Source organism: Pelodiscus sinensis, chromosome 1, assembly GCF_049634645.1.
Source record: "Pelodiscus sinensis isolate JC-2024 chromosome 1, ASM4963464v1, whole genome shotgun sequence".
NCBI classification, from domain to species: domain Eukaryota; kingdom Metazoa; phylum Chordata; order Testudines; family Trionychidae; genus Pelodiscus; species Pelodiscus sinensis.
Genome location: NC_134711.1, coordinates 322,299,895 through 322,312,886, shown reverse-complemented (window position 1 = coordinate 322,312,886; position 12,992 = coordinate 322,299,895). Strand labels below are relative to the sequence as shown.

Genomic DNA, 12,992 nt, shown 5'->3' with positions numbered 1-12,992 from the left:
ACAGATTGTGCACGTCATGAAGAAAAACTTCCCTTTGTTTTAAACCTGCTACCTATTAATTTCATTTGCTGACACTTAATTCTTATGTTATGGGAGCAAGTAAATAACTTTACCTCAGGTGATTGGACTCATCAAATTCTCGGGGTCCCTTTCTTCCCTACATTTCTATGACAATGAAATCCCAAAGGGATATGGCCTTCTTGCAGATCAACCTATTGGATTGGTTTTTAAGGAGGTCTGGCTACAGCTTTGACAGCCACATGTGATGGCTGGGTAGGTAGCGGCCTGCCTGCATGCAAATGCTTGGAATTCACTGATTTTTATTACAATATGTCTGTACCAAACAGCCTCCAAAATGGAACCGGGCAGAGGGGGGCAGCTGCTGGGTTTGGCTTTGAGCATCCCATTTCTGGTCTGATCCTGCTCCTTAAAATATGGTGCAACTGAAAAAGGCAACAGGAATCCAAAGCGCCAAGCCAACATTTTCCAGCTTTCTTCAATGCTTCCCTGAAAGTAATGGAACTGCCATAACCACTTCAGAAAGGTCGCCGTGTTAATCTGTAAGTTTAAAAATGAGTATTCCTCTGGAACCTTAGTGACTAACAGAAATATATGTTATTATGAAGACCCACTTCATCAGATGAATGGGAATGGAAATAACAGAATCCCATGTAGAACTCAAGGTAATGAAGCTAATTAAGTGGCCTGGATGTGTTCCATTCATTGCTTTTGATGTAAAAATGCTAATGTCAAAGGCAGGGGAAATTGGCTTTGTAGTTCGTTAACCAGTTAATGTCTTTATTCAAGCCCAGGATAACTGTCAGATTTGTAGGTGAATTCCAGTTCTGCAGTCTCTCTCTGTAATGGGGTCTTGAAATTACTCTGCAGAAGAATGGCAACTTTTGAGTTACCAGGTACAGCTACCTGGTGGCAGACAGGGACAGGTCTTGCTGCTCCCAGCACCCTGCAGTGTCCAAGTCTTGCAGAGCTGGGAGTGCAGGGTGGAATCCGAGAGTAGCAGGTGAGAAGGTGGCTAGGGTATCTGGTGCCATGGGGTTGGAAGAAGGTCTGAGGGAGGGGATTCAGTGCCATGGGGAGGTCGGGACTGGTGTGAGGGACGGGGCCTGTCTCTTTAACCCTCATTGTGGGCAGAGCCGCCTCTGCAAATGGGGGCGGGGCTTCGCTCAGCTGTTCGTTTCCACCTCCCCTTGAAGCATGGGGCTCAGGAGCTAGGCCGAGTGGTTCTGCCTGCACCCCAGCTGGTTACGTGGAACTTGCCGGGTTTCAGCTTCTGCCTTCACGCCTCTTGTTTTTCGGCTACTTGGTCTAGTCTGCACCGCTGGCCGTTGGAAAGAGCAGGAAGCCCGGACAGGGGTGAGACCGCAACCGGTCTGCGTTGGGGACAGCAATGGGGGATTGTCTAGCACCGTGATCACCAACAGGTCAATCGCAATCGACTGGTTGATTGCGAGGCCTCCGACCAGTCGATCGCGAAGCGTCCTGTCCGCCCCGCTTCCATTTCCCTCCCACCACCGAGAAGCCCCACTACCTACCTCAAGTGAAAATGGAAGTAGTGTCGGCTTCCCGGGGATGGACAGAAGTCCCGCAGCTTAGTGCCACTTCCGGCGATTCCACTTTCAGTGCGCTAGCTGCTCTGCCTGGTGTACTGCGGGAGGGAGCATTGGCTCCCTGCACTGCACAGGAGGGGTGAGTCAGTCCCGGGGGAGGCGCACATGGGGGGGTAGGCCCTGGGGCAGGCGTGCACGGGGCTTCCCTGCACCGAGGGGGGTCGACCCCGGGGTAGGCATGCGCTGGTTTCCCTCTGGGGGGGGGAATCCTGGGAGGAGGCTGATGCAGGGGACTCTTTGCCTCCACTGGCACCCCACTCCCCACTCCCCAGACCCTACTCACCAGCCACAGAACTGTCCCCACTCCCCTGTCTCCACTCCCCGAACTCTGTCCCCACTCTCCTGTCCCCAGCTATAGAATTCTGTCCTCACTCCCCTGTTCCCAGCCACAGAACTCTGTCCCTATTCCCGTCCCCACTCCCCGAATTCTGTCCCCACTGGCACCCTGTCCCCAGCTGCAGAACCCTGTCCTCTTCCCTCCCAGAACCCTGTTCCCTCTTCCCTGCCCCCAGCCACAGAACTCTGTCCCCACAAAATGTATAATTATAAATGCTTCATTTTAGATTTAAATAGCATGAATAAAAAAAGACCATTTATTTCATAACTATAAACACATGATTTTAATTTTATATATTGCATAATTTAAAAATAAACTGTTTATCAGAGTGTGTAAGTAAGGGCTGGGGATAGCAAGTGATGGACAGGAGGAGAATAGAGAGGGCGGGGCTTTAAGGAAGGGGCGGGGCGGTAGATCTTCGCCTGTTCTGAGATTTAAAAAGAGATCTTGGGTGTAAAAAGGTTGGAGACCACTGGTCTAGCAGGTCGGCACCGTCTAGCTGATGGTAAACTTGCTGGGCTTGTGCTGGGAAAGTCTAGCGGAAGATGCCTGTTTGTGGTTTGGTGACAGTCGAGCGGCGGCCGGGTTCTGATCTCTGTGACGCTGGTGTAAACTCAGAGCCAGCATAAATGAACAGAATTTAGTCCTAGCTCTCTGCTGATCACAATGGATCCTGCTGCCCTTTAAATTAGTAGGAAATAAGCCTGCTCTGAGCCTTGAACTGGTTTCTTGAGATCAGGCAGAGTCTATGACAGAGGTGGGAAAAGAAGCCAGATCTCCCGATTTATGGTTTAACCATGGGGCCATGCCTTCTTCTGTGGCCAGCGATTCTTATAACAAAAATAAAATGTCTGTTGTAATCTAGGTCGATCCGTTGGTGTTTCTCTTTCTGTTTCTTTCTGCACTCCCTCCCTATCCCAGCTGTTGTTGAAGACAGGCAGAAGTTTTTCATTGGCACTTTAATTTAAAAATGTGGTGATTGCATTTCTCCCAACATTATCTATGAAACCTCAGTGTGGGGCGTAAACTGCCCCATTTGTCTTGGAAGCATGTGGGAAACGATGGGTGTCATCAGAGCTCGGTCAAAAGAAAGAGCATCAAAAGGAAACTGAAAGAAGAATGTGCATAGCAGGAGGTGGGACCATAACCCTGGCTCTGCAGCATTTTCAGTTAACGTGTAACCCTGACAGGTGGAATTAAACCCGGACCTTTGGAGATGAATGCCCGGTGCTGAGATGAGGCCGAAGACAGGAGCTTCGATCAAGGTAATTCCTTGTGCCCAGACATGGAGTCTGGGCACCAACTCTGTTTCCGTGCCCTGATTGCATTGCCAAGACGCTTCTCCTAAGTTAGAAATGCTGCCACTGAAGATAGCGGTGTAGACAGCACTTGGAAGACCTGCCTCAGATGAAAGCCCTCTCTCCCACGCCCTAGGGTTCAGAAAACCTGCCTGTGCTGCTCGCAGGAGGTCAACTGCCCTGGGTCTGCCAGCCTGGGCTTGGGAGGCTCACTCCAAAATGAGGTGCAGGCATCTACCTCCTACAACAGCAGCTGGAGAGAAGGAGGCTGGGCCAGGGACCTGTCTGGGATTGTGACAGTCCATTTCCTATGGAACTGGAGCTGCGAGAGTGGAGGCAAGACACATGTCTGGCTGGATCCATATAGAGAGGATAAAGCAGGAGACAGCGCTGCCCAGCTCCCTTAGGGGAAGGCAAAATCAGGAGACTTAAAATAAGGCTCTTTGATCCCCATTTTGGCACCTGCGTGGTTTTCTGAAGTGCTGTGGGTCCAGCAGCTCCCCCCTGGGGATGAAATGAAGGGTGAGTAGCTCAGGTTGCATGCAGGGGGTAGCTAAGGACTGTGGGCAGCTAGGAAGTCGCTCAGGCTGCAGGGGGGTAGCTAGGAGCTGTGTGTGAGCAGGAGGTAACTCGGGGCAGGAGCAGGGTAACTAGAGGCTGTATGCCAGGAGGGCTCTCCTGCAGCCCCTGTTCCCTGAAGGCTTTGCCAGCCATGGAGCTGGGTCCACCTCCCCTGTGGCTCTTACTGGCTGTGTGAGAAAAGGGGTTTGGGAGCTGAGGGGCAACTTCCACACCCTGCAACAATAGCAGCAGCAAGAGAGGAGGGAACAGCACAGCTGCCTATGCAAAAGACCAGCTTGGCTTAACAAGGAGATCTTGCATGATCTCAAAATAAAAAAGGAGTCATATAAAAAATGGAAACTAGGACAACTAACAAAGGATGAATATAGGCAAGCAACACGGGAATGCAGGGGCAAGATTAGAAAGGCAAAGGCACAAAATGAGATCAAACTAGCTACAGGCATAAAGGGAAACAAGAAGACCTTTTATAAATACATTAAAAGGAAGAGGAAGACCAAGGACAGGGTAGGCCCACTGCTTAGTCAGGAGGGAGAAGCAGTAACAGGGAACTTGGAAATGGCGGAGATGCTCAATGACTTCTTTGTTTCGGTCTTCACCGAGAAGTCTGGAGGTGTGCCTAACGTAGTGAATACAAGCAGAGAGAGGGTAAGTTTAGAAGATAGGATACACAAAGAACAAGTTAAAAATCACTTAGGAAAGTTAGATGTCAGCAAGTCACCAGGTCCTGATGAAATGCATCCCAGGATACTCAAGGAGCTGATAGAGGAGGTATCTGAGCCTTTAGCTATGATCTTTGAAAAATCATGGCAGACAGGGGAGATTCCAGAAGACTGGAAAAGGGCAAATATTGTGCCCATCTATAAAAAGGGGAATAAGAACAACCCAGGAAACTACAGACCGGTCAGTTTAACGTCTGTCCCAGGGAAGATAATGGAGCAGGTAATTAAGGAAATCCTATGCAAACACTTGGAAGGTAATAAAGTGATAGGGAATAGCCAGCATGGGTTTGTGAAGAACAAGTCATGCCAAACTAATCTGATAGCTTTCTTTGATAGGATAACAAGCCTTGTGGATAAGGGAGAAGCGGTGGATGTCATATACCTAGACTTTAGTAAGGCATTTGATACAGTCTCGCATGATATTCTTATTGATAAACTAGGCAAATATAACTTAGATAGGGCCACGATAAGGTGGGTGCATAATTGGCTGGATAACCGTAGTCAGAGAGTTGTTGTTAACGGTTCTAAATCCTGCTGGAAAGGGATAACAAGTGGAGTTCCTCAAGGGTCTGTTTTGGGACCCGTACTGTTCAATATCTTCATCAATGATGTAGATATTGGGATAGAGAGTACGCTTATTAAGTTTGCAGATGATACCAAACTGGGTGGGGTTGCAACTTCTTTGGAGGATAGGGACATAATTCAAAATGACCTTAGCAAGTTAGAGAAATGGTCAGAGGTAAACAGGATGAGGTTTAATAAAGAGAAATGCAAAGTGCTCCACTTAGGAAGGAACAATCAGTTCCATACATGCAAGATGGGAAGCGACTGTTTAGGAAGGAGCATGGCGGAAAGCGAACTAGGGGTCATAGTGGACCACAAGTTGAATATGAGTCAACAGTGTGATGCTGTTGCAAAAAAAGCAAATATGATTCTAGGTTGTATCAACAGGTGTGTTGTAAGCAAAACTCGTGAAGTCATTCTGCCGCTCTACTCTGCACTAGTTAGGCCTCAGCTGGAGTACTGTGTCCAGTTCTGGGCAGCACATTTCAAGAAAGATGTGGAGAAATTGGAAAGGGTACAGAGAAGAGGGACAAGAATGATTAAAGGTCTAGAGAACATGACCTATGAAGCCAGGCTTCATGAACTGGGCTTGTTTAGTTTGGAAAAAAGAAGATTAAGGGGGGACATGATAGCGGTTTTCAAATATCTAAAAGGGTGTCACAAGGAGGAAAGAGAAAATTTGTTCCTCTTGGTTACTGAGGACAGGACAAGGAGTAATGGGCTTAAAGTGCAGCAGGGGAGGTTTAGATTGGACATTAGGAAAAAATTCCTAACTGTCAGGGTGGTCAAATATTGGAATAAATTGCCAAGGGAGGTGGTGGAATCTCCCTCTCTGGAGATATTTAAGAACAGGTTAGATAGACATCTGTCAGGGATGGTGTAGACGGAGCTTGGTCCTGCCTTGAGGGCGGGGGGCTGGACTCGATGACCTCTCAAGGTCCCTTCCAGTCCTATTTTTCTATGATTCTATGATTCTATGACACCAACCAGAGGAGCAGCTGCCCCTGAGTGCTTGGTTCTGGCTTCCCTCTCCAAATTGACCAGGAGGCGGGGAGAGAGACGGGATAGGTCTGTCCCAAAAACTGCTCTGCACTTCCACTGAAATTTGGGGGCAACATAACCAGCACTGCCCCCCCCCAGCTCTGCCAAGGGGCTGGGGGCTTCTGCTGCATGGGGAGCACTTGGGATCTGGGATTCAGCCCTGCTGCTCTTGGCTTCAGGTTGGAGGGGAAGGAGAGGAAAGCAGGACTTCAGCCCCTCGATTCCTGCTTTCAGCATCGGGGATTTAGCCTAAGGCAAGAGGGGTGCTGGGAATTCAGGGGGATCACCGCAGATCAGGGCTTCATCCTGGGGGTGCTGAGAATTCGGGGGGGAGGGAAGAACTGCACATCAGAGCTTCAGTCTGGGAGGTGTTGGGAATTCAGTATGGAGGAGGTGATGCCATGAATTGGGGCTTCAGGCCTACGGGAGCTATCAGGGATTGGCGTTTCAGCGGGGGGGTACTGGGAATTCAGTGTGAGGGGGGCCACTGGGGATCAAGATTTCAGTCCTGAAGCAGGTGCTAGGGATTGGGGCTTTAGCCCAGTGTCCTGAAAGGACTGGCACACACATACACACACACACACCCCCGCTTTAGGGTGCACATGTGGAGGGGTGACATGCATCCCCCACATCCTTACACCTCCATCACAAGCAGGGCTGCCTCTCCTATTGGCTTTGTGTCTTTTTGCCTCTGAACTCTGCCTGAGAGCACCACCTGCTGGCCACCACCTGCCGCATTTATCTGCCAGCCAGAAAAAAGAGGCTGCCGCAGCTAGGCTGATGGCCAGCTGCCCAGCAGGGGGGGAGCGCCAGAGCAAAAAATACAGGACAATTTGCTCTCTTTTTTTTTAAGGACACCTGCAAGGGGGCTCAAATATGTGACAGTCCCTTTAAAAACGGGACAGATGGTTACCCTACAAAGTGTGCTCCAGCCTGTGAAAGCTTATGCCTTAAAAATGTTAGACTTTAGGTGCCAGGAGATTCCTCATTATCTTTGCACCTCTCTGAAACTAGGGTCTTTTCTTTTATCTAGAGCTGTAAGATTAGATCACCTTCTTAACAGCCCACCATTACCTTATTTCAATGGACTGGTTTGCCAGCTGAGGGCTGTCCGGCTACAGCTTAGCCACAAGGTAAGGCCTTAGCCAAAGAATAAGGCCTCAGACTATCCTAGTGAGAAAAAGCCCAGACACACTTGTGATTTTGATTCTTTGTTTATACCTCCCTAACTAGCTAAGTGATAAGAATTTAGATGTACTCGTAAAGGCTTGGCCTTTGCCGTCAGGCCTGAATATCTATATTCTAACAATACTAACGGTTGCACTGGATCAGTCCATCTAGTATCCTGCCTTCCAACAGTAGCCAAATCCTACTACATCCTTCTGTGGGGTGTATTACAGAAGGAGCCCCACTAAAGTGGCAGAAGTGCTGGAAACCAGGGGGAGACAGACAGAGGGGAGGAAATGACAGATTCTGCAGGATAACTGTGCCGAGGGATGGGGACAGCAGTGGTGGACCCAGGCAGGCAGGCCGGTACCCCAGGTGCCTGTCTGCACAGAGCAGTGGGGGCTTGCCCTGTGCAGCTGAGGGGAGCAGTGAAAATGAAGCACGCCTTGCGGGAAGCTGTGGTCTACTGGTTAGAGCCCGGCTCTGTGCCTCAGTTTCCCCTACTCGCAGGGAAGGGGATGTACCCCAGGGGAAGCCCTGTGGGAGCGGGGACCAGCTCTGGGACAGGGACACTGGGTCCAGCAGCCTCCATGCTGACACTGGGCCCTGCTGGGTGAGCCCGAGCGAGGCAGCCGCTTCCCGGCGCCGGGGGAAGCGGTTCTGCGGCTCACACCGGCCGCGGCAGGGGGAGCGGGTCCTGCTGCTCCCAGCGCCCGGGCGGAGCCGGGGGGGCGGTGCCAGGTCTGAGGGGCGGGGCACATGGTGCCCTGGGGGCGGGGCCTGTCTCTTCAGCCCTTCTCCTGGGCGGAGCCGCGTCTGCGGGCGGGTCTCCGCTCAGCTGTTCGTTCCCGCCTCCCCTTGCAGCCTGGGGCTCTGCGGGGGGGCCGAGCGATGCTGCCTGCAGCCCCATAAGGGACTCGGGAGCTGCCCGGCTGCTCCGGGGCGAAGGGCTCGAGTCGGGTTTCAGCTTCTGCCTTCACCTCTCTGGTTGTTTTCAGGCTCCTGGGTCTAGTCTGCACCGTCGGGAAGAGCAGGACGCCCGGACGGGGGTGAGACCGCAGCCGGCACCATCTGGCTGAGAGCGGGTTTCCTGTGGCCCAGAGCCGCTCCGCAGCGGTGTGGTGTTAACCCTTTGGATCCCTTGTCTGTCTTGGCGGAGGCTTCTGAGACATTGAGTGATCATGGTGGAGGCTTCAGTGAGCACTGGGAAGGTGACTCTCTTCAGCCAGGATCTGAAGAGCAGGAGCACCTATCGGGTCCCTGCACTGCTCTCTATCCCCACAGATACGCTCCTGGCGTTTGCGGAGAAGCGCTCTTCTACCAGGGATGAAGACGCTGAGTACCTGGTGCTGAGACGAGGTCGGAAGACAGGAGCTTCGATCGAGGTAATTCCTGGTGCGCTGATGCTGGGCAGCAGCTCTGTTTCCATGCAGAGGCCTCTCAGCCTGAGGCGTCTCAGCATTAGTGCTTCCCAGGTTTCTACTTCTCCTTGCATACCTTTTAACTCCCCTCCTCCCCATCTAACCATATTGGCGCAGGGCTAGACTCTGCCAGGGGCAGAGTGCTGTGATGAGGTAATTTAGATGCCTTTTCAAGTCCACAGGGAGTTGAGGCTTCTCAGCACTTTGCACAGACACTTGCCCCATCAGCTCTCCTTTCCTGCTCTCAGCAATCTGTTCACTCCCTTCTCAGAATCCCCTGGTGCATCTTTGCTCCTGTGTACAGCTTGCAAGCTCTCAGGGCAGGGACGCTGGATTATATATTTGGATACGTCTTGCACAGGGCCCACCATGTCCCAGCTGATTTCTCAGATGCTGCAACCTGTTCCGTCCCAGGGCAGAGCACTCACTTTCTGTATTGGCTGAGCGGGGCAGGGAATTCAGAGTACAATTCAACCCTCCATGAAAACTGGCCCTGATCGCATTGCTGAGATGCTTCTCCTGAATTAGAAATATTGCCACTCTGAAGATAGCAGCATAGGCAGCCCTTGGAAGGCCTGCCTCAGCCATGACTTCAGAGCGCTGTCTGTGCCGCTCACAGGGGTCTAGCTACTATGAGTTTGCTGACCTGCACTGGGATGCTCGCTTCAAAATGAGGTGCAGGCATCTATGTCCTCAGAGAGCAGTTGGAGAGAGGGAGGCTGGGCCAGGGGGTCTGTTTGGGATTGTGACAGTCCATTTCCCATGGAGTTGGAGCTGTGAGACTGACATGTGTCTTGTCTCTCTTTACTGCCAGCCTGTGTCTGGCTGGATCCATGAAGGGAGGATAAAGCAGGAGCCAGTGCCACCCTCAGGGGAGCCACTGCAGCTCAGCCTGGGCTGCCTTAGGGGAAGGCAAAATCAAGAGCCTTAAGTGAAGCTTCTTGATCCTCAGTTTGGCACCTGCTTGGTTTTTTGAAGTGTTGCGGGCCCAGCAGCTCCCCTTGAGGGTGATCTCTGCGGCCCTGCCAGTCCTTAAGGTACGGGATGGTACTTGCAATATCCTGAGTAGTGTGTCCCCTTTGTTTACACCTCTGACCTACCCGTTCTCTCCTGTCTCTCTATGCTGCAGTGGGAGCCTGCAGAGCCCTTGAAGAGCGCAGTGTTAAAAGGTTACCGCACAATGAACCCCTGCCCAGTGTACGAGTGGAAGAGCCAGACTGTCTTTCTGTTCTTCATCTGCGTGAGGCAGCATGTCTCGGAGCAATGGCAGATCTACACCGGGCGGAACGCTGCCCGGCTATGCTACATCTGCAGCAGAGACTCTGGCCAGACCTGGAGCTCGTTAATAGACTTAACAAAGAAGGTGCTAGAGGACGACTTGAAGGACTGGGCCACGTTTGCGGTGGGACCAGGCCATGGGGTGCAGCTCAGCTCTGGGCGGCTGGTGATCCCAGCTTACGCCTACCACATCACTGCCCGCTGCTGCAGCTTTCCGCTGCCCTGCTACACCCAGCCCCGGTCCTTGGTCTTCTATAGTGATAATGAAGGGCAGGACTGGCATAAAGGTGAGCTGATGAAGAGAATGAAGACTGTGGAATGCGAGGTGGCTGAGATAGTGTGCCAGGCCTGCGACCCTGTGCTCTACTGCAGTGCCCGCACTCCGCACCGGTGCCGGGCAGTGGCGCTCAGCACAGACCAGGGGCTGACCTTCGAGACCCCCTTTGCATGCAATCAGCTGTATGAGCCCCCTCATGGATGCCAGGGGAGTGTGGTGAGCTTCATCCCGACACTGGAGCTTCTGAAGGTGGATGAGTCAGAAGAGTCAGCTGTCTCAGACCAGGAGAAGTCCGGTCTGCTGAACCATGGGAATGACACCTCCGCCACCCACACAAGTGCCGTGTCGTGGCTGCTTTACTCCCACCCGACGGATAAACACAAGCGGGTCAACCTGGGCATCTACCTCAATTGCTCCCCATTGGAGGAGGACAAGTGGAAAGCACCCTGGATTCTGTACAAAGGGCCGTGCGGCTACTCGGACCTGGCTGTGTGCCAGGAGGCACCGCTCTTGTTTGGCTGCCTGTTTGAGTGCGGGATGGCTCACGGGTGTGAGGAAATTGCCTTCCAGCTCTTTACTGCTGAGGAGCTCCAGAAGGGCAGAGGCTCCCCCTGCTCCTTGGAGCAGCAGCCCAAAGCAAAGCTAAAAGTCATCTAACGGCATCTAGGAAGGGAGAGTCCTCCTTTCTCCCCAAGAACCCCAGCCCCATGAGGCCTGCAGTTCTGCAAGCTGCCTCTTCTTTCGTGTATCTCTAGTTTGGGTACCTAGGGCCTGGCTTGCGGAGGAGCTAAACATCTGCCTCTTCCTCTGACTGGCGAGCCCTGGGCATGCCAGGCTTGTTGCATATGTGCATGTATATATCTGTTATATGTTCTTGGAGTGGATGCAATAGTGTGTTTGAGAAGAGTACGTGTATTGTGTGTTGGCAGCTGTCATGATCATGAGGGCTAGCCAGCAGCCTGAGAACTAAGGGGTTAACCTTACCTAAGCCAGGTGGAATGGCCAATTGAAATTCCTACCTACATTCCTAGCGGGGACAAAGGAATTTTTTTTTGTCCCCCCCTCCCCCCTTGTCCTGGGCAGTTGCTCTCCAGCTACTGAGAGAGACAAACATGTGCCTCTCTCTCCAAGAAACCATTCTTCACTTTCTGTAAGGAGGGTAAAGTTTAGATAAACCCGTTAGGTTTTATTGTTTTATGGTTTGGGAAATGGGATCTGATGTCTGTGCACTTGAAAAAATGTTTTGGCTTTCCTTTGTAACTAAGTTCAAGGCCCATGGTGGAGTTTCTTTCTCCATGAGTATATTATTTTGTTACTTTTCCATCAAGTCATTATGCTTGCAACAGGAATATTGTGGTGATAATAAAAGTTCTTTCTCTTTTATTTTTATTAACCTGTATTGGTTAATTTTTGTGTCCTGGTTTGTACTTTAGGGGTGAGATTTCCCAAGTGATCTCTCCCCTGATTTTTGTATCAATACTTGCAGGGTGGCAGTGGAGATTTTTATCCGCAAAATCTAGGTTAAGATTTTGGGGGGAAGTTTTATACCAAAGCCTGGTAAATAAGGTTTTGGGGTACTTTGGCCCCACTTCTGCATTTATTGTGCTAGAGTGGGGAAGGAGCCATGACAGCAGCTGAAGCTATAACTTGAGATTTCAGGTTGCCAAAAATTATTTGTGCAAAAGTAATTTTGTTTTGTTCCTGGAAATTATGAAGAATCAGCAAATAAGCAGAGCCCTGCGCAGATCCAAAATGTGGTACCTACATCTGCAAAAATGACCCTCGCGTATCCACATGCCCGTCTGTGGAGATAAAGCAGATGTCTGGGGATTTGCAGGGCTCTATATAGGGAAATCACACAAGGCTATAAAAATGTATAAGAATTGAAGGAAATCGCACAACTAGGCTCATGCCCACACTCCCTTCTGCCCACCCCCACAGACTGTCTCTTTATAATAGTGCAGGTAAAAAGCACCAGAGACAAAAGACTAATGACGACATGAAGTGGATTATAACTGCTCATCAGTTAACCATTTAAACTGTACGCCTATCACATCCCTATGATGTACCACCACCCTAAGCCAGGTGCACCACCATCAGGGGCCAAAACGCTCCTGTGGAGCTGATTTACACCAACTGAGGATCTGGCCCGGACTAAAAACTGCTCAATCCATACTCTACAAAGTTGGGCCCCTCTGCTGAACCTTCCAGGGCAGGTGGCTCGTTGCCCTGTGAGACATACCCCTGTTGTTTGCAGGTATAGACAAGCCAGTCCTGGGATAGAGAAACAGGCTGGGGGTGGTAATATCTTTTCTAGACCACCTGCCACTGGTGTGAGACAAGCTTTCAAGCCGCACAGAGCCCTTTGCCAAGCCTGGACAAGTCCTCCTGATGACAACTAAATGCAATCTGGGGTAGATTGTTAAGCATGAGGAGTTAACATAATGTTGCCAGAAACCATTGAAATTGAAATGGGCTCTTGACCGTTCTGCAGCTATAGGACTGAGCAGAGTTCGTGTGTTACAGAGGTGGTAATGAGACCCCAAACTGGTATCTCTGTTGAGTCCATCCAGCAGTGTTATGTATTCAAGCTCCTGGACTTAAGCTAGATTCCCCCAAATCACTGACTCAATCGGGCACAGATACCAACTTTCAAAAGTGCCAGCAGGTGCTCAAGCTC

The 12,992-nt window shown here is 51.0% G+C and overlaps 1 protein-coding gene across 2 annotated transcripts; it reads left to right on the top strand.

Annotated features, from left to right (window-relative positions):
• Positions 1-3,104: 3,104 nt before the first annotated feature.
• NEU3 (neuraminidase 3) lies at positions 3,105-11,695 on the top strand. 2 transcript variants are annotated; one of them, XM_075919590.1, is made up of 4 exons: positions 3,144-3,230; positions 7,203-7,302; positions 8,335-8,721; positions 9,887-11,695. In XM_075919590.1, the coding sequence occupies exons 3-4, from the start codon at positions 8,518-8,520 to the stop codon at positions 10,967-10,969; spliced, it is 1,287 nt and encodes a 428-aa protein (XP_075775705.1). In that variant the 5' UTR covers positions 3,144-3,230; positions 7,203-7,302; positions 8,335-8,517; the 3' UTR covers positions 10,970-11,695. The 2 variants fall into 2 exon arrangements, with proteins under 2 accessions (XP_006127579.2, XP_075775705.1); XM_006127517.4 differs by lacking the exon at positions 7,203-7,302 and having other exon boundaries at positions 3,105-3,230.
• Positions 11,696-12,992: the final 1,297 nt, after the last annotated feature.

What these genes read in the sequence shown, in the direction of transcription:
- NEU3 (XM_006127517.4), top strand. Translation starts at nt 8,518, where the DNA reads ATGGTGGAGGCTTCAGTGAGCACTGGGAAGGTGACTCTCTTCAGCCAG. An exon ending in AGACAGGAGCTTCGATCGAG is followed by an intron (nt 8,722 to 9,886) that starts GTAATTCCTGGT and finishes TCTATGCTGCAG; the next exon opens with TGGGAGCCTGCAGAGCCCTT.